Genomic DNA, 27,999 nt, shown 5'->3' on the forward strand with positions numbered 1-27,999 from the left:
TAAATAGGCAGCGCACACTGGCGGCGACTGAGGGAATGAGAGACGATTTCTATGTGACTACGGTGCTCGGGATCGTTGGGGTGGGAAAAGATGAAGATCCGGCAACTCCGCAAGGAGGCTCCAGTCTCCATTTAAAGATGGCCGATGAGCGACTGCTAGGTTGTAGTGGCACGTCAGTTTCAAGTGTCGGATTGTGATTAGGTACTGTACATAGGGATGTATAACAAGTGTTGATTGTTTAAATAACTCCAAACCCCGATAAATCGAGTGACGTGCTACGAGAAGAGTAATAACCTGAAATAGTAGGAAACCAAGCATTATCAAATCATCCAGTATTAAATAAATGAGAAATGATAATGTGAATCAATGAAGGAGCCATGAATTGCCATCAGATACTGAGTGGTGCCTGTAATGCAGGCGATCGCTGTTACGCTGTCGGTTCTGTTGAGGGAATATCGTTCACGGTACGTGCGTTTTAAATTCACCCCGCTAACGAGCCGCTGTATGTATTTTTCATAACGAACCTTGGGTCGAACGCCCAGTTACAAAGCGCGTATTGAGATCAATAAAAGGTAATATCTAGGCCGAAGATTCGCGTAGTTAAGATAAAAGTCAATATGGCTTTATCGGCTGCTCTTTAACAGTCAGCTGATTTAACAATCCTTTTCGGTTTTCCTCGACTGCCGCGAGTCGATCCAGCGATAATGATTAATTATCCGCACGCACATAACGCATCAATTCGTTCATACAGTGGTGTGTCTAAACTTTGTCTATAAATAGACTGTCAGTGCAAACTTGACCACTGACGTGTATTATGCGCTTCTTTCAACTTTCAACGGTTTCTCAAAATATCTCGACTGCAATGAAATTTCCTTTAAATATATAGTCGCATCATTATTATTTTTTATCCAATTCGCTATTGAAAAAACCTTCCTACATGTTTACCGACTACGTAACGACTTTGTCGGCTACTTATCTTCATTATCAACACATATTATCTCCAGCGTCTCTTGTGACACATGTATGCCCAACAGTTTAAGTTTACTCCAACTCAACAATAATGCGCATTCTTATTTTTATACTACTTGTCTGCTAAAATAATTCCTCAAAATTTACACTTGACAAGCACGTCACATGAACCCTGACTGATGTTTCATTTAGGAAAACGTCAAACTTGAGTTTTATCTCGAAATGTGCATAAATTCATTGAATTCTATTTTGTAATGCCTCAAGTCTTGTTCATTTTTAGCTAAAACTCCGCATTACAAAAAAATGTCACCGCTCCCAGTTCAAGTCCAATTGCAATCCTGCTATAAATATCCCACAGTTTTACTATGATCCTAAAAATTTCTTACATCTTTTCTCATTCCTCGAAAAACATTGCATTTGCAAAATTATTCATTTTTTAACTATCACAAGTGTGGTAATAAATTTTTAATTACACATCTGTAAAAATATTCTGTATGTTTCAATGATCCTTCAAACAAATAATCACAAAGACATGCATATCTTGCTTATCTCTAAAGACTCTTGGTCTTCTCTTTCAATTCGGATAAGAAATGAGTAATCAATCTGGTTATTTCGAATGATAAGAAATCCATTCATAATTGATCCACATTCAGATGCCTTAAGCAGAGTACGTAATGGAGTATGAAATGGAATATGATGTGCTCTTCGTTCGATATTAACATAGAGTTCAATAGTCTAATAATTTTATTGATTTTCATAAACAATTTTGGCTATTGTACCAACAGATGAGAGGATTAATGGAAAAGTGATATGAATTGAAAAGAACTGTTTTCAAAATCATAAAACTTTTAAACACTGTTTCTTCCTAATTAGTTAATAATTTAGCTTTGGAATAAAACAGAAGAAAAATCAAATTTTTTACCGCTATCAGGTTTTTTTTTCAAATATCATAGTGTTTCGGTGTAATGAATCAATTTCTTGCTGGCAGATGTGAAGAAAATTTACTGACAATACTCATTTTAATTTTAACCAATCTTTGAAGAAACTTTATACATCGATTTAGCCCTTCCTTCACTTTCCAGCACATAAGTTGAGATAACAAAAGATGGTTTTTAGCGTGCTTTTCATAGAATCTAATTTTTGCAACGTTATTTTACTGATATCTCATTTTCTGTTGTAAATGGGTATTTATATAAGCTGAAAATAACCTAAAAATGAGTATTATGTGTAATTATGATTAAATCAATAGAAATCATAATGCAAAAATAATTAATAATCACGAGGTTGAAGTTGCTAATATTATTGTAACGGCATGTTGAGAAAAAAATCACTATTTTCTTATTTTCATAATGATTTTGAAGGAACTAGGATTGCAAAATATTACTATACTTCGTTTTATTACGGTTTACTGAATTTCAAACAGTTCCAAAACTGTGAAATAATGGTCTCTCCTCAACAATAATCATTACGATAAGGTTACTAACTTCAACATGATTAATAATCTAGTCGGGTCACACAAGGTAATTCATTATTTACGAATTAATGGTGCTAATAAATCTCAACGAACTGATTAGATTTTAAACATTTCCAGACTAATTATATCTGTGTAAAAATTATCTTACTTATCATTGCGATTATTTATTTATTTTTTTCAAATCGAGCACATATAATACATGTGTGTATTATCAATTGACCTATATTTTTATTTCTTGCCACAGGCTTACGCAGCAGGATGCAACATAGTCATTCTTGCTAGCAACTTTGAAAGGGTTCAAATAATACCAGGTGCGGTACACAACTACATTCGTATAAGCTGCCTTGACTGTAGCACTGACACTGGGAAAATAGCTGCTGCATATGAAAACCAAGTCTGTATATTCGAGCCTACGCCGCTTATCCACAGCACGTGTTCCCACGTAAGTTGTTATTATTATCTTTCATTTTTAGCTTCCCGCTGTAATTCAATGAATTAAATGGCGGTGTGCTGGTGTGAAATTGATAACTAAGTAACCATTGCTATGTAAAACTCTTGCAGTATATTTTTTTCTCTTTAGTTTTTATGCTTAAACCTTGGGATTTGCTCTAGAGCAATTTATTCTCATGCTTCTTTTTTACTTATTGCATATAGACAACATGAAAATAGTCTACAGTTATAGGTGAATTGCATACAGCATTTGTGCCTTTCTAATTAACAAAAAAATTTCAGCTCGTAGAGGCACTTTAGCCCATCTCGGTCAGCTGTTATACGAAATGTGAAGTATGTCGGGCGTGATTCGTAATTGAGGAGAAAATGAAACTAGTTCAACTTTGTTTAAGCTATCAAACGGTCGTTGTATTTTTATTTCCAAAATGGCTGCTCTCTATAATAGCTGATTTCTATTTTCGGATCAATATCTCTCTGTTGGCTAACCATCGACGCAGTTACAGAATGTCCTAATCTACATAAATCGCCCATAAACTTTAACTAGAATTATTTAAAGTAGAATAATTGAAGAATCTAGTACCCTATGTTGTAATGCAGATATTTTCGTTCCTTTTCATTACCCAAAGAAACAGAGAAGAGGACATAATTTGTCAAATTCTGTTACTCCATCCTTGCCTTTAATGCTGTCTGTAAAATTTGCGCCAATTACAATTATTTCGAGATGTTGAAAGTTAAAAATTTGCAAAAAGTCCAATCCAAGAGCAATTGACAATATTCCACAGAATTGAATTACCAGATTTTACCTCTTTTTTATGAATCACATCAATTCATTTAGAATAAGAGTACTATACCATTCAACTACGTTGATTGTCACTATTGTTTGAAGAAACGAGAAAATTTTGTGGTTGAAATTTATAGCTTTAGAGAAATTTTTTGCGTTTTCAACTCAAGCTCTCCACTAACAACCTTACATTTGATTTAACACTTTTGCTTTAGCAATTGGAATATCGCTGGGTCCAGACTGGCAGTCTTCAAACAGATTCCCACATTAGTAGTTTATCATGGAATTTGGAGGGGACGAGGATACTGACAGGTGGGGAGCTGCTGCAGCTATGGCATCAAAATATTCAACCGTTCCAGGAAGAGCACAGTAAGTAGTCTTAAACTGTATTTGATCGAAATGTAATTAACTGATCAACGTCATTGACACAGATTCTTCTGTTGCTTGTGATAATGAGAAAATAATTGTGTGATGTATTAGGTTGAAAAAAAGGATTGAACTTCATATCTCAAATTCATTTGATAGAGTCAAATTGTTTTCAATAAAGTTACTAGATTTTTATAAACGTTAAATAATTTATTTTCAACTCAAACGTACAAGCAGCGACAAGAGTACAAAAGTTGCAAATGGAAGAAGCTGGAGATCCCAATACTGTTGGATCGACTTCACAGGATCGTGAGTTCTTGGCTCAATTTGAGAATGAGCTTGATTGTTGATTCGCATAATTTAGGCATGCCACGCCAAATGCAGTGCACAGAAACTGCAGAGTAATATAAAGAATGCAAAAGAAATTTCCGTGATTAAAAAACGACTAATAATTTGTTAAATTATGCAGTTTGTCGCCTATAAACTTGGCTCGTATTCATAGCATGGCTCTTGTTCGCTTATAAATGTTTACCTGTCAAACTGCAAACATTCTTTATGTGTACATTAATAAACATTATTCACTCTCTCACGATATTTACCCATCAGCTACCGGCGGAGTAACGTTTTCCATTGGTGGAGAGGCGGACAGTCCAGGAGTTGGTGATTCGAATATGGGCTCAGATGCAGGAACTTGGAACTGCGTATGGAAATGCCGCACAGCCACCCCTGTACATCTTATGAGTTTCAGCCCAGATGGCACTCTTTTTGCAACAACTGGTCTGAACGATAGATTAGTGAAAATCTGGTTTGAAAATAAGCAATGTAAGCTAGTTTACAGCTTTCTTTCATATCTTTAGACACAAAACAGCAGAGTAAACAACTATGTTGACTTGTTCAATCACCAGCTTACTGATATCTCACGTGAATTACATTATTTATTTCATTTTGGCTGGTTTATGTTGCAGTATTTCCAACACGAAGCATGGATCACTCAAACTTCAGCCAATCTACAACCAATGAAATCAGTTATAGTTTCGTTTACGTCGCTCATCCGCGTGCAGTTACTCAATTGTCTTGGCGCAAAACGAGTAAATACATGCCAAAGTTAGTAATACCTGCTTCATTCAAAACGCTTTTACAAATTATTTGTAATTGCATTGAATGTGATCTTTTCTCTAATAGGGGATCTGTGTCTAACATGCTGGTTACTTCTTGCCGTGACAATATTTGTCGCGTTTGGGCAGAGACGATACCACCAGAAATTGAAGGGCTAGCCAACATGAGTCAATTTGAAGGTCCAGACAGGCATGGTCATCACGGAAAAAACCGACATCATAGCATGCATAAGCATCGTTTCATGCAGCGTCTGAAACACATGAAGTATTATATTTGTTCCCTTTTTACATCTCTTCTTGGTCGCTTGGTAACCAAGCGTAGGCCTAAAATGTATTCGATGTGTGTCAGACTGAAAAGCATGAACTCCTTATCCTTCATTATATATGTTGAACGTTTGAACCGATAAAGCAGTGACACTGATATTTTTATTCATTAACAGAACTTGTTTTCATATTCGACGACACGTGAAACAGCAACAAAATCAAGCTGGTCATACAGCTCCTACTCTGCCTACTCTTCCATCAACATATTCGGTTCACGATTTCCACAACCATTATCAAGGCACCAACCACTATCCAGGAATGCATTTTCATCTGGCAGCAAGTATTAACGCTGAAACTGGTAGAGTATTTAAAAATTTCAATAATAATTGAGAACAAGTTATTTACAATTAAAGATTTAATTTATTGAACGACTATTGACATATTTTTATGCTTTCAATGTAATTTGTATCATAATATTCAAAATAAATTATTTTTTATCAAAATACATATGATTTTGATATTTCTTTAAATTATGATTGGCAGTGTACATTGATGTTATAGATATACCTTTGGTGCCAAGTTTAATTACCGGAGATCCCGAGCGGGAGCCAAACTTTATATTGCACTGGCTAAACAACAAGGAAATGCACTTCACTATGCAGGCCGAGAACATTTTACAGGTTATTTAGCAAATTATGTAGATAATGCTTGGATATTCTAACGCTAAGGTACGGTGTAAATCATCCGCCTTCATTTCTTTAGACATTCTTACTAATCAGTAATCAATTACTAACATTCTTTCCTCAAATTTATGAACAAGTTCTGAATTTTTATTCTCTTAACTTAATCTGTATTGATTTGCATTCCTTTCAATTTTGAATGGAAATTAACAGAATTTAAAATTTTGTGAAATGCTTAATAAAAACTAAATAATTTGCTAAAAGTTTTCCTATTTTTCACACATCCTAATGTCATTTTTGTGATTTTTGTCAGGAATTGACTCGAAAAGTTGTCGAAAAAGAAGAAGGATTACAACATGACGGGGACAATGTAGATCATGATTCAGAAGACGAGCATACACCGAGTAAGTTCAGTAATAAGACCTTAATGGCATATAGTCTGGTATTTGGTAGTTAGTTATCATTTTAGAAGCTTGGTTTTTGCACCACAAAATAATGCTCATACCTATCTTAATAGTAAAATGGGAATCATCTTTCGCTGTGAATACACTCTTGTATTGTTAATTTATAAAGAATGCACTGTTTGTTCTGGTTTTAGTATTGTTTGTTTGTTTTCTTTGTAGTTTGCACTTTAAAAGATAAGTTTCAACTCAAGCTTCTTAGTTACTTTTGGTTAATTTAATCGTGCACTCATTTTAGTTTCACAGTAATTTAAGTTTACCATCATTGTTCATGAATATTAAGCAACATTGTAAGAGTAGAAGCCGTCTATGGTCTTGCATGCGCTGCATGGTTGTTGGGTATGGTGTCATTTGTTAGGAACCATCTTATCGTGTTATGGTATGATACGCTCTTCAGAGAAGGGAGCCGGGCGTCATCAACACAGCCAAAAATCTGGGGTTGGCGGTAGATCAGGAAGCCAGGAAGATCATAGTAGTGACGAACATCACACAACCCACACATCGTCTCACCACAGTCTACCACACAGTGTACAATCCCACCAAAGCCTCAGGTGCCTTAGTTATTTACAGTAACATTAGTAATTGCTGTCATTATATGTGGAATAGTTCTAAGAATTTTTATCCATCACGTCATTTTCGTTCCACACAGCAATACGACGTCCATCAATTCAATAGCAACGGATGCAACATCGTCATTAAACCACGTACCAGACTCATTGGATACTAAGATAGAAACTCTGCTTCGTGATTGGCATCACAATCCCGACCTTCTCTTTTCAATTCATCCGATTGACGGCAGTTTTCTCATCTGGCACATTGAGTGGCTAGATGAATATCACCCAGGTTCATTCAGACAGGCACAAATATCATTCTCTACAAGGATACCGAACGCTTTTCCTCTTGGAGATGCGTCAACAATGAGTCACAATGTATCAATGTATTCCCACAATACTGGTGGACCTTTGCTCAACATCAGAGAGGCCACCAAATCAGCTGCTAAACCTGCAGAGGGTAAGCGATGATGAGATTAATCATCAAGCCATTTTACCTTATTTTTTGTTTTCTGTGAATAGCTGCTGAGGTGACTACGCCACTGCCAAGTCTCATTGAACAGGACGAAGAACAATCTACGCTAACATCAAAGGCTGGTCAGGAACTTCTTAAGAGCGTACAAACTCTTGCCGAGCAAACTCAGAATGGGACTCAGAATTCACAAGGGGCTGAAAATGCAAAGAATGTTCAGGAAACTGTTACAGATATGCTCGCACATCCGAGTCCAATTGTATCAATGGTCTCAAAACACTCTAATGGTACGCTGAATTTGTGGCAACTAACGTTTGCCGACAAAACGAAATTTTCCCAGGTAATTGAGTGAAACGCTTAACAGCTGTCAACAAGTTAATAGTAGTTTTATAGAATGCCTTGTGTCTGAAAAAATTACTTCTGTTTCTTTTGCAGGTCCTCAGCATTGGGCATGCTTGCAGAGCATCTGGTCACCGTTTTAGAGTGAATGATATCACCTGTCATCCAGTATTGCCTTTGCTTGTTACTACCTCACATCACAACATGCCAGATTTCCCTACTGTTGAGACACCAATTCCTGGATCTATGAGCGATATGGAAAATAAACAAGATCATAGACAGGGAAAAGATGTAATGTCACCTACCGTAAGTTAAGTTAAATAATTTTGATAAGTAAATTTAAAAAGTTTAAAGTTAAAAGATGTCCAGTTTTACAAAAATTTTCATCTTAAATTATCCTCTCATCCTATAAAACTACATGTGAAATGTTTGTTCAATCTAAACTTTACCTGTCATTTCCAGCACTGCAAATTGACTTGTTTTTCTTCCAGGGTTTTTGCAGTGAATTAATTCTGTGGCGGGTAGATGCAGTAGGACCATTGTCGAAGAGCGGAGGCGTGTCTGAGCTTGCTAGAATCAATTCCCCTGAGATTTCGGCATTTAGTAACGTAGCTTGGATACCGACATTGCTTCCTAGTACTACTTTAGGCAGTTTATCTAATTCGCCAAGTGCCTGTTTTGTTGCTAGCGACGGAGAGAGCCTCAGAGTTTATCAAGCAGTTATAGACGCTAGAACACTATTGGCTGAGGTTTCTATCAGTGAAAGAAGAAGCAGAATGATGGTAATTTATTACTCAAAACAAAAAATACTCACAATTCATTAATTTTCTCTAACCATATTGCAAACAGTTTATCGTATTTCATAATACGTTTTTTAAATAGGATTCTATGGCCAGTCTATCGACTGACACGTCATCTGATGACGGACTCCGACACTCTATACACGACAAGATTAAGATAGTGTCACAACAATCAACATCTAGACCAGGTTGTGTTATCCAATTGGATGCAATAACTGACGCTGCACACGTAAGTTTTGACCTAAGAAACACTTGTTAAAATTTCCTAGGTCACTGGTTGATTATTTTCAACCATTTATTTCCGATATAGGATTGGCAAAATACGCAATTCCTTCACGTATTCCAAGAACAACTCATTACTGGTGAACGGAACGATGAAAAACTCCCCGGGGTTGAAACATCCACGAATGACCTAGGGTTCATGGAGTCTACGTTAGACGCCATGGTCGATTTACAACAGTCAGCCATATTCGAAGAGCCTTTCTATATTGTTGTTCTTGAAAGAACACAAAAAGGGACAACAGTCCACATGTGGAGGCTGGTTATCGCCTCGCAACCAGAAACATCTGGTATGTTGCCTGAACACGTTGAAATTTATCACAATAATCTAAAATTATTATAAGACGTACTATTTTACACATTCGCTCTTTATTTTCAAGGTTTAACTGGGTCCATGATGTATGTTCCTGACTCTCATCTTGTACAAGATGAAGATGACGAGGGTATGCCAGGTCGGAATTTACAATCGGAAGGGAGAAGGTCTCGCAGAACCAGTCAAACGATGAGTCGAAATCCGCGTGATGGCCAGCCTGATTTTGATTCAGCGTTTCAACACCGACATCATCAGAATAGCCACGTTTTAATCACAACGACCAAAGTTTGTACTCAGGAATTACCTCTGCCTGAAGGTGTCGAGGTTCGTATTTAATTTTCGCATTGTTTAGACATGAAAACTATCAAAGGAACGCAAAATATTGATACTTTACATCAACAGGTTGTGCACGCAGCCCCAGCTGCTGGTCATCTCAGCAGCTCCTCTATTTATCCAGCGTGTTTTGCTCCGTACATAGTCGTCACTGCATGCAGCGATAGTACTGTTCGTTTCTGGAAATGCAAAGTTACCAAAACAGGCAAAGATAATATACTGAGTTACGAATGGTGCGAATGGGAGATGATACGCAAAAATCAAGAGTCAACAATCGATATAACAGGTGAATAACAAAATTGGGAATGATCACTCGATTTTATGCACGAGTTCATTACTATATTTATGAATCTAAAGATAACTGCTTTACATTCTAATTTCTCTAGTTGATGCACATCTTTTTCCAACATTCAGGTCAGCCACTGAATATTAGTGCAGCGTACAGCGGAAGAATAGCTTGTGCATACAAATATGGAAAGTCATTTACTCGTCCGACCAAAAGTGATCCTGATTCTCGTTATGTCAATCTTTGTGTTGCGATATACGAATGTGAGAGTACAGGAGGCAGTGAGTGGGTGCTAGAAGATACGATACACTTGAAAAACATACACTTGCCTAGAATTCAAGTGGATCAACATTTGGACTTGAGTTATTTGTACGATAGTAAATTTTTACAGAAAAAACAGAGACTCACTCAAGTGTTACAAACGCTCAGTCACGAAGATGTTAGGTCAACACGTAACGGAGAAAATGGGGACAGTACTAAAGCAGCTGCAGGTTCGTTAACATTAAATTCCATGACACAAGATTTGGGAGCATCATTATAGGATTTTGAAAAATGAATGAAATATAGAAATTTTATCAATGGTCCTATTTTTCAGGTCTATTGGCTGTTCCATCTTTTAGTACACTTCAGTCGCTTCGGAAGTCAATAATAGAAAACGGCAACACATGTCCCCTGACTCAGAAACACCTTGTTCAACTTGATTGGGTATCTAAAGAAGACGGTTCCCACATATTGACCGTTGGTGTAGGCTCGAAAATCATGCTCTTCACATCAGTGAGCTCCGATCTTGCTCAGGCTAATATGAAAGCCATGAAAGAGTCCCAGCGAACCAATAGACCAATACTTAGAAAAACTTCATCTCTGGCTCAGCCTCAGTTCGTTGATGAAATACGCTGGATGAAATTGAGAAAAATCGAACTCACCACAGCTGACGGACTGCCACCATTACCGATGCAGATTTCCTGGGTCAGAGACGGGATTCTGGTCGTCGGAATGGACTCGGAAATGCATGTTTATTCTCAGTGGAAACCAAATCCACAGAATGATTGTTTCCATTCAAATACCCAAACTCAAGAATCAGATGAATTTCAGGCAAGCAGAAACCTTAGAGACGAAGACCTCCGGACTTTAGCACAAGAAACTTCTCAAAGAAGATTGGCCAATGTATCATCAATGCCTCATCTCTCCCGCGTGAGCAGTATTAATTTAACAATGCTAGATGCCAAAAAGAAACGCGGAATGCAAAATGAGAATGTCACTTTTGACTATATGCCTGACAATGGCTTGTTCGAAGCTTCAAGGATAGCTTGTCCAGTACTGCCTCAGTATCATCCCAAGCAATTGATGGAGCTCTTAAATTCGGGTAAAATTAGATGGGTGAAGGCCATTCTAGCGCATTTGGTCAGATGCATTTCAAGCTCTTGTTCCCTTCGAGTAGATGATGAAAGTTTGGTAAAACAGCGTGGTGGATGGTCCAGATCAAGAACAATGTCTGTGAGCTATGTGGGCACAACTTCGCCGCTGGAACCAAGAGGTTCAACGACCCAAATACCAGAGGAATTGACGCTGGATTATGCAGAAATAACGTCGATTCCCCCTCTGCCATTGTGGACGCTTTTGATAGCAGATAAGGAGACCAATATGGTATTGCAGCAAAACGATGATAAACAAGATTACAACAAATTGTTTGATGGGACATTGGATGAAGAAGAATCTCTGGATGACATGTTGGATGAAGACTATGATCACACACGTCAGAAAGATCGGCGATCTTCAGTTCCAGAAAGACAGGGCATATCACACTTTGGTCCGAGACAAGGAAGACTGCTGTCGCGCCTTTTAACCCACACTCACTTACCAGGATTATCGAGTCTTGATCAAATGCATCTCTTAGCCTTGGCTGACACGGTATCGACTTGCAACACCGATTTCGCCGAACGTTTTGCTATCGATGCTGCGAAAAACGCAATAGCCAAGGAAAATTTGACTGGCATTCCAGCAGGAGAAGAAATATCTACCGATTCTCTTGATGATTGTGGTTTGAGGTTCCTACTTGCAATGAAACATTACAATTACCTAATACGCTGTCTTCCACTATCACAAAGAGCCCAATTCCAAAAGCAGGGTGTATCTACGAATAATCTTGTATGGGCTTTCCATTCAGAATCTGAAGATGAACTATTAGGACTCATACCTTCCTATGCTAAAGGACAGCCAAAGTGGTCAGTCTTAAAAGAACTCGGTGTCGGATGGTGGATTAACAGTAACACAGTATTGAAACGTTGCGTAGAAAAAATAGCAAAATCTGCTTTCCAGGCGAATCAAGATCCTCTTGATGCAGCTATATACTATTTAGCCATGAAAAAGAAAAATTTGGTCTGGGGTTTGTTCAGAAACAAACGAGATGAAAGAATGACCACCTTCTTTTCTAACAATTTTGCTGAGGATAGATGGAGGAAAGCTGCGCTGAAAAATGCTTTTGCTCTGCTCGGCAAGCAGAGATTCGACCATGCGGCTGCGTTCTTTTTGCTAGCTGGAGCTTTAAGAGATGCCATCGAAGTTTGCCTCAATAAACTTAATGACATTCAGCTCGCCATGGTAATAGCCAGGCTTTACGAAGATGACAGGGCCCCGCCTAATCTTAAAAGACTACTTTATGAAGAAATTTTGGGTTGTGATATGGAGGGCAATAATGCTGACATACACAAAGCTCATCCAGATCCATTCCTCCGAAGTATGGCCTTATGGATCCTTAAGGATTACACCGGCTCATTGAATACCTTGCTATCTACCAATGTTGGCTCAAACCACCCTCAGTATAATGATGAATCAGAAAAACCTGAAGGAAGTACCGGTGAGTAAGATAGTAATTAACGGTATTGTCTTTCAGTATTAGACAAGTAATCGTATATTTTCACTTTTTAATCACTGAATACTCCTTTTTTCATAATATATTTGTTGCCTATCAAATCCTTCTTGATTAATATATAATACATGTATGGAAATCTGTTTTGCTTTGAGTTAGTAGGTTTTTTGATAACCTATGTAATTTTTAACTTTAATTGTTCACCTGTACGTTTAAAAATACTGATTAATTATTTCAGCCAATCCAAATGTATTCAACTTCTATGTCTACCTACGTACTCATCCGTTGTTAATTAGACAATACATTGCGTCTACCGCTCAGGACAAAAGAAAAGGTCACTCAGTTGTCATCTCCGGCTTCAGTTATGGTTCGGAAGCTAAAACTCAGGCTGATAAACAACTGTTGTTAGAAGACAGCATAACTCCACTCGAGAGACAGCTGTACTTCACCACGGCACATGCTCATTTCAAGGCTGGCTGCCCGGCTCTTGCTCTAGAAGTTTTATCGAAGCTGCCGAACAAAGTCATGGATACGAACTGTGACGATTCTCCAAGTAAGTGAGAGACTGATAGTATTTCAGTATTTTCATAAAAGGGTCATGTTTTCTTTGTTACATAGTACTTACCGTCGTGTTGGATTTTCAGGCCTTCTCAACAGCCCGACAAAGGCAAAAACCCAAGATGCACAGATTGATACTGGAATCATCACTTGGGATTCACCTGCTCCACAATCAGCCCCTCAAGGTATTTTTTTTAACGCGTCTACGTTTTATGAACTATCTCGATACGGAAGGCCGTTTGTCGATTTTAAGAAATTATTCCAATTTTCGAAATATTATTTTCGCAAGTTTCGATTCTAGAGTCGAGTTCGATAGATTGGGGTGCACCGGCAATGGATTGGTCACAGCAAATATCGAAGCAAGCAGAAGATGAGCTGGTATTAGATTGGGAGGATAACGACCATGGAGATGAGGACGAAGATGCCGATAGTCCACCAATGAGTATGAATTTAGACAAACGGGAGAAGAGTATGGAACAGATGTCTAAGGACGAACAAAGTGGTGATTATTACTGCTTAATAGACTGTCTCAGAAAACATTGACTAGCAAGAAATAATTTTTCGCTTGTCCAACTCTTGAAAAAACGCCTTTTCGCATATCTAAAGCAGGCACAAAAAATAGCCGTTTTCATGCACTCGCATAAACGTACAAACGTACAACATTGCACCCGCTTCACGTACTTGAAAGACGCATTTTCAACAGGAATAAGACAAACAGAAATCGTACATATGATGAGTAGAAGGTAATTTCACTCGTATAATGACCAACCTCGCTTTGCTTGGGTGGCAACCATCCTACTTGTAATTCACCTTCCGTCTACCCTTGATATACAACGTACTGTTTCTTTTGCTGTTAGATCTCATATCGCAATCAGATCAAAGAGATATAATGTTCTTAATTTATATTGTACTGTAGATTCCAAACCAACGGGACAGTTGGACATAATGGCGCAACAGCTAAAGTTTATTGCCTGTCTAAAAATTTTGATGGAAGAATTATCAACATTAGCCACTGGCTTCGAAGTTGATGGCGGGCAGTTACGATACCAGCTTCATGTTTGGCTAGAACGAGAAGTTGACGCATTGAGACAGTTATGTAGCTATAGTACTGGTCCAGATGGTGATGCAAATAATACTTCAGAATGTGAGTACTATTCATCTAAGTAAATAAATTACTGTAATTACGCAACATGATTAAGACGATTGCCAGTTGATTCATTCGCTGTGCATACTGATATGTGATAAAACTAACTTATTTAATTTTCTAAGCTCTAGTTCATTGCTATTTTTTTAAATGTTTAGAAGAAATCAAATACCAATGTAAAGATGACATATCAAATAACAGATGTGTTTGGTATTTTAGGAAATTTGAGACCTTGATGACTCAAACTTAAACTTCATTAGATGTTAAGATTTCATACCATATAAAAATTGACCTCGACATTCATTGTATGCCGCTATTTAAGAATCGCGTTTTATGACATGTATAATAATTATTGGTCTATAATTTCAGTACGATTAACTATACTTTTCTTATTTGGTTAAAGATGATGGCGGTATGATGGAAGATGTGCCACCTTACAGACCAGGAGAACAACCAACGTTGCATGAAATTTTACTTGCTGAGAAGTTGGACTTTGAAGCTAAAGTTCAGAGAGCTGCAAAAAGAAAGAAGTGGCTGAAAGGTATAACGTGTTAATATTGATTAAAGTCTTTTTATACCAGAATAACTGTTTTCCTTATCACTAAGACACCAAACAACGTTATAATTTTATCATTCTATCAAATTGAATTTTGCTTGTTAAAAATTAATGACTTTTTTACAGCAAACGAAACGCTATTGCGAACTCTACTCTCTTATTGCTCGTTGCACGGAGCATCTGGTGGTGGATTAGCATCGGTACGAATGGAGCTGGTGATCTTACTTCAAGAATTACAGCAGGAAAAAACTCAGCAGCAACTGCTCAGTCCTTTGCCATTTCCAACGACGCTGCCTCTACTTAGTGCTAGTGTCGCTTGTAACAAAACAGTGGTTGCCGATCCTGTTAGGCATTTACAGGTAAAGTTCAGAAAAAAAACAGTTAGTCTACTTTTCCTAATATAATGAAGACAGTAATTTGGGTGAATCCAAATATCTACACAGTGCTTTATGTTTACTTCAGGCTCAAACACATGATATGTTGCAAACTGTGATTGAACTACGGTCCCCGCCTATGCCTACACGAAATACTCATTACCGCGAGGTATTCATTCTGAGAGACTTGGCTGTTGCCTTGAGCGCATGCATCTACCAATCACTTTGTGACTCGGACACATTTGTCATGAAGCATCATCAACCAGAAAGGTAATAAAGGGTTGAAAACTTGTTATAGTTTGTCAATTAACTAAAGATTGAGCAATTTTCATTGACGAAAACATTTCCAACGAGTAAATTGTTTATGAAATCTATTGTTGACTCATATTCACTTATTTTTGTGTCGTCTTTCTCACAGTTTCACAACTCAAGCTGAAATAGAAACGTTTTCGGGCGGACACTTGGTTGCATCGAACAAGAATTATCGTCGATATTCGATAGACGATGGAATGTCTATAACGACGTTGCCATCAAAATGGCCTGGTGTAACTAACTTACGAGCACTTTTAGCTCGGGAAAAAGACGAGGATGCGCCAAAGCTAAATATCCTTCTTTGTGAAGCGTTTGTCGCAACTTATATGAGCCTGTTTGTGTACGCATTGTCCAGCTGCGACAGTCACATACTTTATCGTCTAGTCGGACAAAAGTTTGACCAGAGTACTTGGTCATATCTGTTTGGTGGCGGCGTTAAAAAACTACTGCGTGTTGCGAGTACGAATAGTCAGGTAGAAGCGAAATATTTTCATAGTTATTATTCCATATATTATAAACAGTGATAAAATATATCGACCGATTATATTCCACAGAGTGCAAATGCGAGCGTGGAACGTGGCGACAGTGTTTCGAGCGAATCACAACCTGGTAGTGCTGCTGGCGGTGTTTGGAGTACGATGACCTCATTGACAAAACAGAGAGTTAGGCTGAATATGAAACTCCTTGGACAGTTTACTGGGCAACAGCCCAATATGAAAGAAGACAAACCTACATACAGGGAACAGTTTGTTTCTCCACAGATGAGCATGGTGTCCTATTTTCTTATGAAGGTCAGTATGTCGCTTACTTTTTCTGTGTATCACATTAGGAGAATGTATAAAACTGAAAAGAATGGTAAATGAGACTTCAGAGATGTGGTACTTTCCAAAATATTTGAAGTTTTCCCTAATTTCTATGTTGATCAAGGGAAAATAACAATTTGTTCTATTTTTTAAATAAAAAGTAATGTCGTAAAGTTAACGAATAATTGAATTTGGATGCATGAGCTGTCTACGTGTGGTTAAACATTGATAACTGAATTATTGTAACTGATTCTTTTTATTGCAGCCTCATATAGAAGGAGATGACCCGGATGAAATAGACTATGATTCAGCAGATTCAGCTGTATCAGATTTAGATTCGTCGTCAGAGGAGGAGGATGTATTTGATACAAACGCAAAACCAAAGACAAAACCAAAAGACAATACAGAACATTCAAATCCAGTTTCTTACAGTTGGTGTGTTATGAGATTGGCTATTGTTAGAATATTACAACACCAACTACAAGATTACCTCACTATTGCCGGAATAGAAATGCAAGGTAGTTGGAATTACTTATTAACATCATCATCCCCCCCTCCCCGCCCTCAAATCAATGGTGCACAAACTACATTGACACTCCATTATTATTATAGAATTGCCAGTTAGTAGCCCTTTAATTCACGGAACGCTGGGCGTAGTCTCTTTATGGCAAGAAACCTTGAGAGAGGAGCTCGAATCAAGAGGTCCGCCCCCTGCTAATTATATTCCTGGCTGTGCCCCGGATCCAACACCCACGCCAGGACGGCCTGCAATACATAAATACCGATCTTTACTAGAAAGGGGGAACACACCATTCAAGTATGTTGTATTTATGCTAGTTGATGTACCTGTAAATACAAGGCAAAATTTGGATATTGGTAATGTTGGAAGATATGACTGATCAACACTAAACTTATCGGGCCTGGTCAAAATGACCGGTTTCAACATAGTAAGAATGAGGTGTTAATGTAACTTTTATGTAGTATAACAAGTTACATCGTTGCGCGAGAAGTTCTAACATTGCCGATATATGCTTTTTGCCTTATATTAGCTAGAACTAAAGTATTCGTACAATGATTGTATAAGAATGTATGTCTTATCCATACAGCACACGCATGGCATCTGCTGCACCATGCAATCGTCTATGGTGCTATCTAGTGAGGCAAGAACTGGTGCAAGATATTTTTATCAGAGCAGTATTTGGTAAAAGGAGATCACTATCGTCAGTTATTGAAAATAGCCATTCAGCTATCGACGGTATGAGTAGAGGCACTGGTGAAGATAAGGGCAGTGATAGTAGTACAAACAGTCTTCCGGAGCCAGTCAGAATTATTCATAAAGAACAGGATAGCATCAGTGCCTTTTGCCTAAACCAGGTTCGTCGCAATTTTAAGATTATATGTTTGAAAATTCGAAGTAGAAGCATAAATTACAATCAACCTAAATACACAAATTTCTTTCATGATCCTCAAACATATTTTGATTGATAGGTCAAGCCAGGGCTCATGGCAATGGCTACGCCCAGAGAGGTACAAGAAATGGACATTTCCTTGCTACTGGAACTGCCGTCGTGGTTGGAAGATGAGTGTGAGTTTGATATCATCAATCTGAATAAGCAGCCGGAACCAGAACCCACACAGCCAACTAGCTTTTTGGTGATACAGGTATGAGTCTGCAATATTTTCCGATATTTTGTGTAAACTCTGGTTAATGTAAGTGAGATAGACTTTTTTTTATTTCGTCAACAATTGAATTGATTTTTGAAACACAATAAAAGTTTAGAGAATCAAAAACTCCTATGTATAATTTAATTTACACCTAGTTCTCCTTTTTTGCCCACATTCTCTTGGCAACTGAAATGTAAACGTATCTCCTTTTTATATTCGCAACAGACAGCAGCTGATAGACCGCTCCTTGCCCAAAGCCCACAGCCAAACAGCCCGCAACCGCAATCAGGAATAGCTGGCCAAAGTGGGCGTGGTGCTAGTGTGGTAAGTTGTTATCTTCTAAATAACTTTTGTAAATTTTATGTCACAGTTTGTTAGGGTTACTGTATGATTTAACGTGCTAATCCCCCTCCTATATATACCTAGGTGATAAATCCCGTGTTTATATCAAACTAATCACGCAATACACAGCATTGAAAAATTTATCTTTCATCGCTGCATTTACGATTTCTAAGAAATAATATTTCTTGCGCTGTAAAGTACGGTCCATAATACATGAGGCGATTGAATCAAATTTGATGTAACACACGATAAACAATTGATCAATGTATGTACATGTATTACTTGAGTTTCTAGTCTGAATTACAGTGGATCATAACTTACAGCCATGTTTCAACACATAAAACTTTGCTTTTTAAACAACACCAAGCAGTCATATTTATTTACATATTAAAATAATTTGTGAATCGTTTTCTGAATTATGTGAAAATTTAATTTTCAATATACACCTGCCCTTTCAGCTGACATTTTAATAACTCGTTTACTCTAAGGGGACTGGTATGTCTGAAATCGTTTAAATTGGAGTTACACTGACCATTCGTTCCTGTCGTAACGGGCGGAGAACTTGGGTTTTTCATTTTGATTTTTATTCAAATACATATCAGGAATCTCTGTTACAAGTGCCCTGTCCGAGCCACGTGGTCACCACCAGCGCCGACACATATACAACTTTTACCTGAGCCAAGCGTAACAAAAAAATGCTAGGAACAAAAATTTGTCCGTGCTGGTGCTGGCGTTGATCGTGTGGCTGGAAACGCCTTTGCAACAGGCATTCTGGATAGATAATCAGATATAAATAAAATTTAATGAAGATGAAGATATAAGTTTTCAGCAAAAGTCTTTACACGGTTTTATTATATCTATAAGGCAACGATCATTAACTGCTAATGATGCAGAAATTGGGATGAAATTATTTGTGTCACTGATTTTTTATCGCTGGTATATCAAACCAGGTTTTTCAGAATACAGTGACAACGTACTTAAATTGATTCCCTTCTTTTTATTTGTCAATTTTCACGCATGCTGGTCCTCATAAAAGTGTTATTAGCTGTATTTGTAACACCGTCTAATAGATTCACACTACGTCTATGGGTATAACAAATTGGACTCATTGTGATAGATTTTTTATATTATTCCCGACTTAACGATAATGTATACATCTTTGATCTGATAAGTGGGAGAAAAGTAACAATTATTCCCTCCTATACTTATTTCCTCATCTTTGGGAGAAAAGTGGCTCTTTTCTCCCGCTAAGAGTTTGTTAATGGGTTTTTAGTTTTTCTGGTTTTCTCTCTTTTTTTCAATTTGGAACTATTTCCTTCTGTATTATCACCAACTTTCAATAATATTCTAGGTTTCACACTAATAAAATGATCGCACTTACACATAAACGGTAAAATGACTATGATTTTTTATACCAAAATGCTTTATTCGTTTCTTTCGTGTGATATAAGAATTTTTTATGGGAAAAATCCAAATTTCAATGAAATTTCAAAATTCAATTGTGGAGATATCAATCGATTGATATGAATCGTGATGTGAATTGTTGATGCTGCTAATATTGAATAAATGTCAGACAGTTATTTTTGTTATACTGTCATGAATTTGTTTTAATTTCATTTTATTTTTAGAAAGTATATTTTTAAGTGCCCTGGTGAGGGCTTTGCCCCTGCCCTCCCTTCAGGGCCTGCGACCCTGGAGCCGATCCGACAATCTACGCCCCTATTTTACTTGTATGCATTTTTTACAATTTAACTTTTCATTAATAATCTCTTTTCTGAATTGTACCCACAATATTGCAAAAAATATCAAGTCCCACTCTTCAAGTCAATAATGTGGCCAGAGTTGAATCAGAAACAAAGTCCTATATGCAACACAGGAATAACAGTCGATTATTCCCTCGTGTGATTACTGCCCTCGCTTCATTCAGGCAGTAAACCCACCCGTGGTGACTTCGCCTTTATTCCCTCGTTGCATAATGTACTATTTTAGGGGATTAAATCTGAAAAAGAAACATCTGGCAAGCAATAAAGGGAATTTAAATGCGCCATATGATAAATAGTAAAATATTCGTTATACCTTTTGTGACGTAATTTTGAAGAATTTGAGTCACTTTGAGTGTTACAAATCTGGATAAAGTCTGCCGCATTAGTGTAATTCACCATCAATCCCATTCTTATATCATTAAAATAAAAAAAAAAGTACAGTGTTTGACTCACAGGATTATCGATTATTCAGTACTGTTCAGATTTTTGTAAGAATTGAATAATACACCTATAATAGGTTTTTACTTGTGATGCATGTAGCCCGAGATATTGTGTGAAAAATGATTTCGTACCCCATCTCTTTGGATGAAACTTTAGAACAAGGCTAGCTCATTTGACGAAAGCGTTTTTCATGTTTTTCTCTGTATTGTAGAGTCGAAATGAGTGATTTTTCCTATTTTGTGAAGTGTATTGTTATTTGATTGATAAAAAATGTTGTAAAAATGTAAAAATGAGCTATACTTCCGGTGCCAGAGAGTATGGTGGAAATTGCGTTAGGGTAGCACACGTGGTGACAGAGACAATGTTGCTTGTTCAATGCTTGCCTAACACACTCGGTCTGCGTCACTGATCTGGCGGCTCACTTGCTCACTCAGATGAAGGGGATGCCTGCTTTCCCTGGCTCCCACGACCTGCGCTTCTGTCAGTTTGTCGCTGATAGGAGTAAACACTTGTTGAAGCCGGTGAGACTAACATCTAACAGACCCTAGTGCCTACCTTTTTCCTATTTCCAATTAAATGTTCACCAATTTTGATGTCAAACTACACTCAACTTCATGTCTGGCCTATGATATATCCACGATACATTATGTTTTCAATATTTTTCTCAATTTAGTACACTTTGTATCAACAATGCCGAAGTATATTTAGTTTTTGGTAATTCATCGCTAGGGTATATCTTGGGTCAGACAGAATTTGCCAACAAGCATTGGGCGCGTATTTATGTTCTTAAATCTAGGCATGGTATAAGAACGTAACAATTATGGTAATAAGTTCGTAATTTCATAATAAAAATTAGAAGCTATCATATGATCATAGTTCATAGTTGTAAGTTTGCTATTTTTGTTGAACTTTTTTTTTTCAACAGCATACCGTAATGACGTTCTCCTTACTCTGTCGTATTGATTGTTAAGTAATAGAACATTCGGTGGCTGTGTGTTGTATGTATTGATTTGGTAATTGTTTTTAATATTTATTAAAATTTCTATCCGTTCATATTACTTCATATATGTGGGAATAAACGCTACTCAGATCTAGTTTTAAAAAGTTTCGTAAACTGATGATTGAATAAAAAATGATGATATCATTATATTTATACGAATAAAGGGCAAAATGTTATATCTTGATAATCTACATATAATCACGTCATAATCGCGTTCTATTGACAATGAGTATAACTTTGCATGGATGTAATTGTATCTTCACGGTAATAATTTCTCTTTCCGTGGCTTACGAAGATTGGAGCACTAATCGATACTTTGCTATTTTTACGTTGTCTCAAAATAAATTTCACTCAGTAAAATGTTTCAATTATTATAAGTGTCTAATGAAAAAATGAGATGTTCAGAGCACTGCCTTCTGTCGCATGCTTTATCTGGATTAGGCCAGATATTTATTTATTCATCTATTAATTTATTTTTATTATTTTTACGCTGCTATTTCGAAATTCAGAGGGCAAAGTTAATGATATACAGTGATTTATGATTACTGATATTATGTCTTTATTAAATTATGTTTCAAAAATCAATTAGCCACCTTAATATTTCACATACCACACATTTATCGTAATTGAAGATACTCACAGGCTTATGAATTTGTACGACAGGTCCTCAAACACAAAATTGATGGCATAAGACGTGTATCTTCACACCCGCTTCTACCACTGTGTAAGTCAATTGTAATAGAATCTAAAGAAAATTCATCGATGTAAGATTCAGTAAATGCAATTTAACTTTTGGTAATTCAGACTTAACGGGCTCCCAAGACGGTTCAGTTTCCTTATGGGAATGGGGTCATCAGTCAGCGGTAGCAACTCCTAGGCCTGCAGGTACCTTTGCTAAAGTGACAAGAGTCCGTTTTTCACAACATGGAAATAAGTTTGGAGTTGCTGACTCCGATGGACACCTCAGCTTGTTCCAAGTAGCCTGTCGGGAAGGCACTACAAGACCATTTTTCGTAAGTAGTTTTATAATTTTGTTTCATTAGGCATTTGATTGACGTAGCTGTATGTAATTTAGCTCAATTTTTCCCTATGATAATCTAATTGTAAGTAGCCGCCCTAGTTTGACAGATATATTGTTCATCTTTCTGTCACAGAACTACCAGTGCCACAGTAAGGTGACAGCCGATTTTGTTTTCCTGGGTGCGTGCAGTTTAGTTGCAACTGCAGGCCATGGATCCGAGGGTCGCAATGTAGCATTGTGGGATACGCTGCTTCCGCAAAACAAGTCACTTGTCCAAGGTAGTTAAACGGACTGAAGAAAACGGATCAATTCTTGATATGTTTGAGTTTGTAATAAATCTATCTTCTTCACGTGTCAAGGTTTCGTATGCCACGACCAGGGTTCGAGCTCAGTGATCTTGGCACCACAACACCAACTTTTAATTAGCGGTGGAAAGAAGGGTGATGTTAATATTTTTGATGTACGGCAAAGACAGCAACGGCAAAGATTTCAGGCTCATGAATCTGCAGTTAAATGCCTAGCACTAGATCCCCACGAAGAATTCTTTGTTAGCGGAGCTGGTGATGGTGATATCAAGGTAATCGATCGTGCATGGTTGTTGTTTCCTTACAACTTAAATATTGTTCATTTTTATAAAACGTCTTTCTGCACCTTAATAGGTCTGGGGCCTTACCGTCCATTCTCTACTACATTATTTTCCCGGTGAGCACGCGAGATCAAGCTTTTTCAAAAACATTGGCCAGGTGAGTCATCTCTGATTGGGGTGTATCAGAAAATTGTATAAATTGTATTTTTAAATTTCTAAGCTGTTGTAAGGTTTGTTTTTTTTTATAGATACCGTGAAGGTTTATAAAGTTCTTTCAGATTTTATGTAACTCAGTTGATATGTGTACAATAACATAACTACTTTAGAATTTTCTGGATTTCTTTATACTTATGTATACATTCTTCTGTGATTGTTTGTCAATTATTGCGAAAAACAATCAGAAAATGTTGTTCAATTTTATTTTGTATTCATCTCTTAGATATTATCTATTCTCATCTGAAACATTTCGTAAGAATTGATTATTGTGAAGGAAGCCAAATTTTGTTCGCTTTATTAATGTCCGCTCAGTAATCTTACTTGTTCCTGTACGTCTTATTATTTACATTAATCTGAAAATTAACTCATATTATGTTTGTTTTTCACAGGGTGTAACTCAATTACAAGTTGATTCAGCTGGCCGTTTATTTTCATGCGGTGCCGACGGTTCAATGAAAGTTCGCCAACTGCCCGAACGTGACTGCATAGTGCACACTCTTTACTAGGACTAAGTAATTCCTAAAGGCTAATAAACTCAACTACTTCCTACGTAAGTAAACCAGAGCAACTCAAATCAATTACGTATATCATCATCTAAGCTCATCTGAGGTCGGCGACATCAAAAAATTGCCTTCTATAAAATTTATCACAACCAGACTCAAAACTGGTTCTTGAATGTCTTTACATTTTTATCACTACATGATCGAATGTTACGATGATGTCTTCTTTGTGATCACAATTTGTAGTCCGATCACAAGGTAGTGACAGACTTGAAAAATCTCTGAATGATAAAATGTTTGATTTGTCGCTGAAGCACTTCATACAACACCAGCGTAGAATCTCAGCACTACCTTTTGCATAACACCAGAACAATAAATTTCAAAGATGAAATTTCATTATCTACTACCAATATTTACCTTAAAAATATTTACTACCTCTTGATTGTACGTAAAAAAATTATTCATAATTATTATGCACTTTCTTGAATATCCAAGGTAAAAACTTGGTAGAAAACGTTCAGTATGACACATTTTATCTTGATGTGATTTCATATACACAACGATTGTGAAGCTAGTACAATTTTATTATTCTGTCAGTTCCTTTTTGTAAATCATGAAGTCGATTTACCTGTGATTTTTTGAAAACCTTTTCTTTGCCCTTCACCTCATAAGAAGAGAAATTTGAGCGTTGGCATCTGTATGAAAGTCGGATAATTGTTTCTTTCAGGTTCGATATAGTCTTGAGTATTATGACATCATACATATGCATACATCCATACATATACGTATTCACGTTTATACAGTTCTGCGCTTCTTACGACTATTGCGTGGCCATAATGGATACGAAAGGAAACAGAGAAACGACATCATATTCTCTGATCACCTTAGGCTTGTGTGCATAGAAACATACAATGTGTATCGGTACAATATAAATACGAATGCTGAATTTCAAAATATCATCTTCAAGCTCGTAAAGAGAAACGACAGAGAAAGAACATATGATCTCGTTTTGGCCCGTTACATACGTATAATATACATGCATCCATGAGTCATCTATTTCTATCGGAATTTCAATTTCTATTATGATAAATATCTTAATTATTAACAATCATTCCCTTTTCTTATATAATAAAAATAATAATTAAATGAATGTTTAAAAAAAAAAAAAACAAGAAAAAAAACCTAAACAAAAAAAGGAGAATAATAAATAGAAAAAAATTGATTTATTGAAAATAAATTGAATGAATATATCTGAACACATGATAAATAATTCGTAATTTAATCATTAATTATCGTTACTACTAGGTATTCTTCGTAGCGTTCGTTATGGTAGGTTTTAATTAATTATTCATGTCTAATAGAGAGAAGAGAAGGAAATAATCATTTCTAAAATTATGATGGATGTCGGTTGATATTATCTGAATACAATGGATTTAAGAATAGGTACTAACACTGAAAGTTTTTTCAATGTTTTGGTTATTTATACGAGTGTTGATCGTTTATCGTATGATATATGAATAAAAATTTCGTCATATGTGTATACGAATTTATCCAATACCTCCTAAGCGACAAAATAAATTGCTTTCATTGTAGCCAGAAATATTAAACCGGTTTTCCACTTGTTTTATGCTGTCAAACTATAACACAGCTATGTATTAGCTAGTCGAATGTGATTCTATGATACGTTTTACTACTTATTGTTAGATAGCAATTTGAACTACCTGAATTAAAAGGTATTGTTAACTTAAAATGTTTTCCTATAAATCATGAATATATTCTGTTATCATTATCAGTGCCATAAAAACGAAAACATCTACATCACATGAGAAAACTTTGGCACCACTGAGCCAAAGTAAAAACGTGTTTTCATTAACGTATTGTTGTAAAAATGAAAAATTGTTCACAAAATTTACGTGAAGATTCTTAACAACAGCATTTGGTTCAAATCTGTTCATTTCACAAACTTGTCTGGTAAAAATTTACTTCCAATTTCTGGTATTCCAAAATGTTTTCTCTGAAAGTTTAGAGAGCTCGCGATGTTGTGGAAAATTGCATTAACGTGTCAACATGTTTATTTCTAGATTATGGAACAAGTTTCAGCTATTGCAGTTATAACATACTTCAAGAGCATTTTGTAATTGTTTGATATAATGTAGAGTTAAAGCTTTGCCGTTTTGTTGCACTTGAAACATTGTATGTTACGAGGTGAAAAACCTGCAGCATTGAGAAAGCATTAACTTTTAATTAAATGTATATATTTTTGTTTTTTTTCTGCAAACATTCAAGTTTGTTGTTTACATAACGTACAAGTAAAAAATAATAACTGAAAATTCATGTGATGCTTTAAACTTTATCACGGGTACCATCAATCAGCACCACTTTTCGTGTTTTTGGACGTCGGGTTTGATTTTCAGATATACTAGTCTCGAGGAGTTCCAGAGTATAAATCTAGCAATGAACATTTGAAGTTAACGCTTTTCTGTTTAAATTCGGAAGAACCTACATATATAAGTATAGCTGAAAGTATTAAAGAAAAAAAAAATTCGGTACAGACTGTTTAAATAGATTGAAGACGTTAATTATCATGTTAAATATTATGTTTATTCTTTTACACAAAATTCAAAAGTGAGGCAAAAACTGTTTTCAGTAAAACCAGATCATTGTCTTTGATACTGTACGCGTTTCTTCAAATTTCTGTAAATTCAACTTTAATACTGTAGGTATTTACCTTTTTTAAAATTCTCTGCTCTCGATGCCTTATTTTTTTCGATAATTCTAAGAATTCATACATGTTTCTACACGCATTGCCTACTGCTCTGATGTATGTTTCTTTTCTTGTGATTCGTTTAGCCAAGAAAGGTGTTACACATCTAACTGTATTACGAGAAAAATCATCAAAGCTACTGAAACAAAAAAATCAAATATACATCTGACACAAAACACACAGGTATATTTGATTATAAATATGAACATTGGTATTACTCTTAAACTTTGGCACATATTGCTACAGCCAACACTTTTAAATAAAACTTCGTTTACAATGTGTCACCATACTCTCTATATACCGTTATTATCTATTAATTTCATCGAAAAACAAGGCATTTAACAATATTTCATACGAGTAGCAACAAAAGTTGTGTTATTTAAAAGTGGAGCATTTGTGCTAAAATTGTTACCCCTTTCTCCGCTTTCTCGTCACGATATTAATCAGAGGTATTCGATTAATATTTACACCCCTATGCCGTATTAATTTATTTTATTTTGTACGAGAATTTCTATATCGTCCTTGTTATTACTCGTACATAATATACTCGTTATTTCTAATCAAGGCTACTTTTCTCTGTCATTGTAGACCATATTTCTATATGAATATTTTACAAATTATAGAGAAGCCTAGGTATTTGAATATAGCCTTGAATGTTAATCGTTACCCGATTAAAGCCTGACGAGACGAATTTGTTAAACGATATATTATATATATAAATCAATATAAATGAAAATCATACATAATATATAGCGAATATATTTGTGTATATATATAAATATGTGTAGAGATAGGGAATATAATATATTTAAGAAGAAAGAAAATAAATAAATATAAAGTGGATTAAATAAGTAAATAAATAACTAAATAAGAAAATTATTTAAATTAATGAGGGCAGTTTAGCAAAGGATTATAGTAATAAAGCTATAATCCAGGCTACAGTATTGTATACATTATCCAGCTGCACAATATTATACATATATATATATACACGCGTACATACAAACTATAAATGTTGCTTTGGTTTGCTTAGTATACTTAGTAATCGTAAATCAGTCTGCATTATTTTATTGGCGTTGTTTACTTGGTTACACTATATGGTATATATGTATGTACATTGTAACTATTAAAAAGCGACTTAAAATGATGCATAAA

General features: G+C 36.1%; 1 protein-coding gene across 2 annotated transcripts; it reads left to right on the plus strand.

The window, feature by feature from the left end:
* Window positions 1–119: 119 nt before the first annotated feature.
* LOC124176021 (dmX-like protein 2) lies at window positions 120–27,991 on the plus strand. 2 transcript variants are annotated; one of them, XM_046556797.1, is made up of 42 exons: window positions 120–464; window positions 2,688–2,885; window positions 3,890–4,043; window positions 4,275–4,349; window positions 4,647–4,862; window positions 5,006–5,144; window positions 5,223–5,420; window positions 5,596–5,777; window positions 5,981–6,099; window positions 6,413–6,503; window positions 6,958–7,111; window positions 7,210–7,571; window positions 7,634–7,923; window positions 8,007–8,228; window positions 8,414–8,704; window positions 8,805–8,951; window positions 9,033–9,291; window positions 9,382–9,638; window positions 9,717–9,933; window positions 10,062–10,424; window positions 10,529–12,787; window positions 13,038–13,352; window positions 13,444–13,542; window positions 13,659–13,859; window positions 14,274–14,501; window positions 14,905–15,042; window positions 15,184–15,416; window positions 15,520–15,701; window positions 15,850–16,216; window positions 16,298–16,534; window positions 16,812–17,064; window positions 17,159–17,363; window positions 17,653–17,920; window positions 18,035–18,208; window positions 18,437–18,535; window positions 21,192–21,278; window positions 22,421–22,481; window positions 22,562–22,770; window positions 22,912–23,056; window positions 23,138–23,355; window positions 23,438–23,521; window positions 23,970–27,991. In XM_046556797.1, exons 1-42 carry the CDS (start codon window positions 378–380, stop codon window positions 24,084–24,086), a joined length of 10,200 nt encoding a protein of 3,399 aa, XP_046412753.1. In that variant the 5' UTR covers window positions 120–377; the 3' UTR covers window positions 24,087–27,991. The 2 variants fall into 2 exon arrangements, with proteins under 2 accessions (XP_046412753.1, XP_046412754.1); XM_046556798.1 differs by having other exon boundaries at window positions 8,019–8,228.
* The last annotated feature ends 8 nt before the right edge of the window (window positions 27,992–27,999 follow it).

Source organism: Neodiprion fabricii, chromosome 2 (genome assembly GCF_021155785.1).
Source record: "Neodiprion fabricii isolate iyNeoFabr1 chromosome 2, iyNeoFabr1.1, whole genome shotgun sequence".
NCBI lineage: Eukaryota > Metazoa > Arthropoda > Insecta > Hymenoptera > Diprionidae > Neodiprion > Neodiprion fabricii.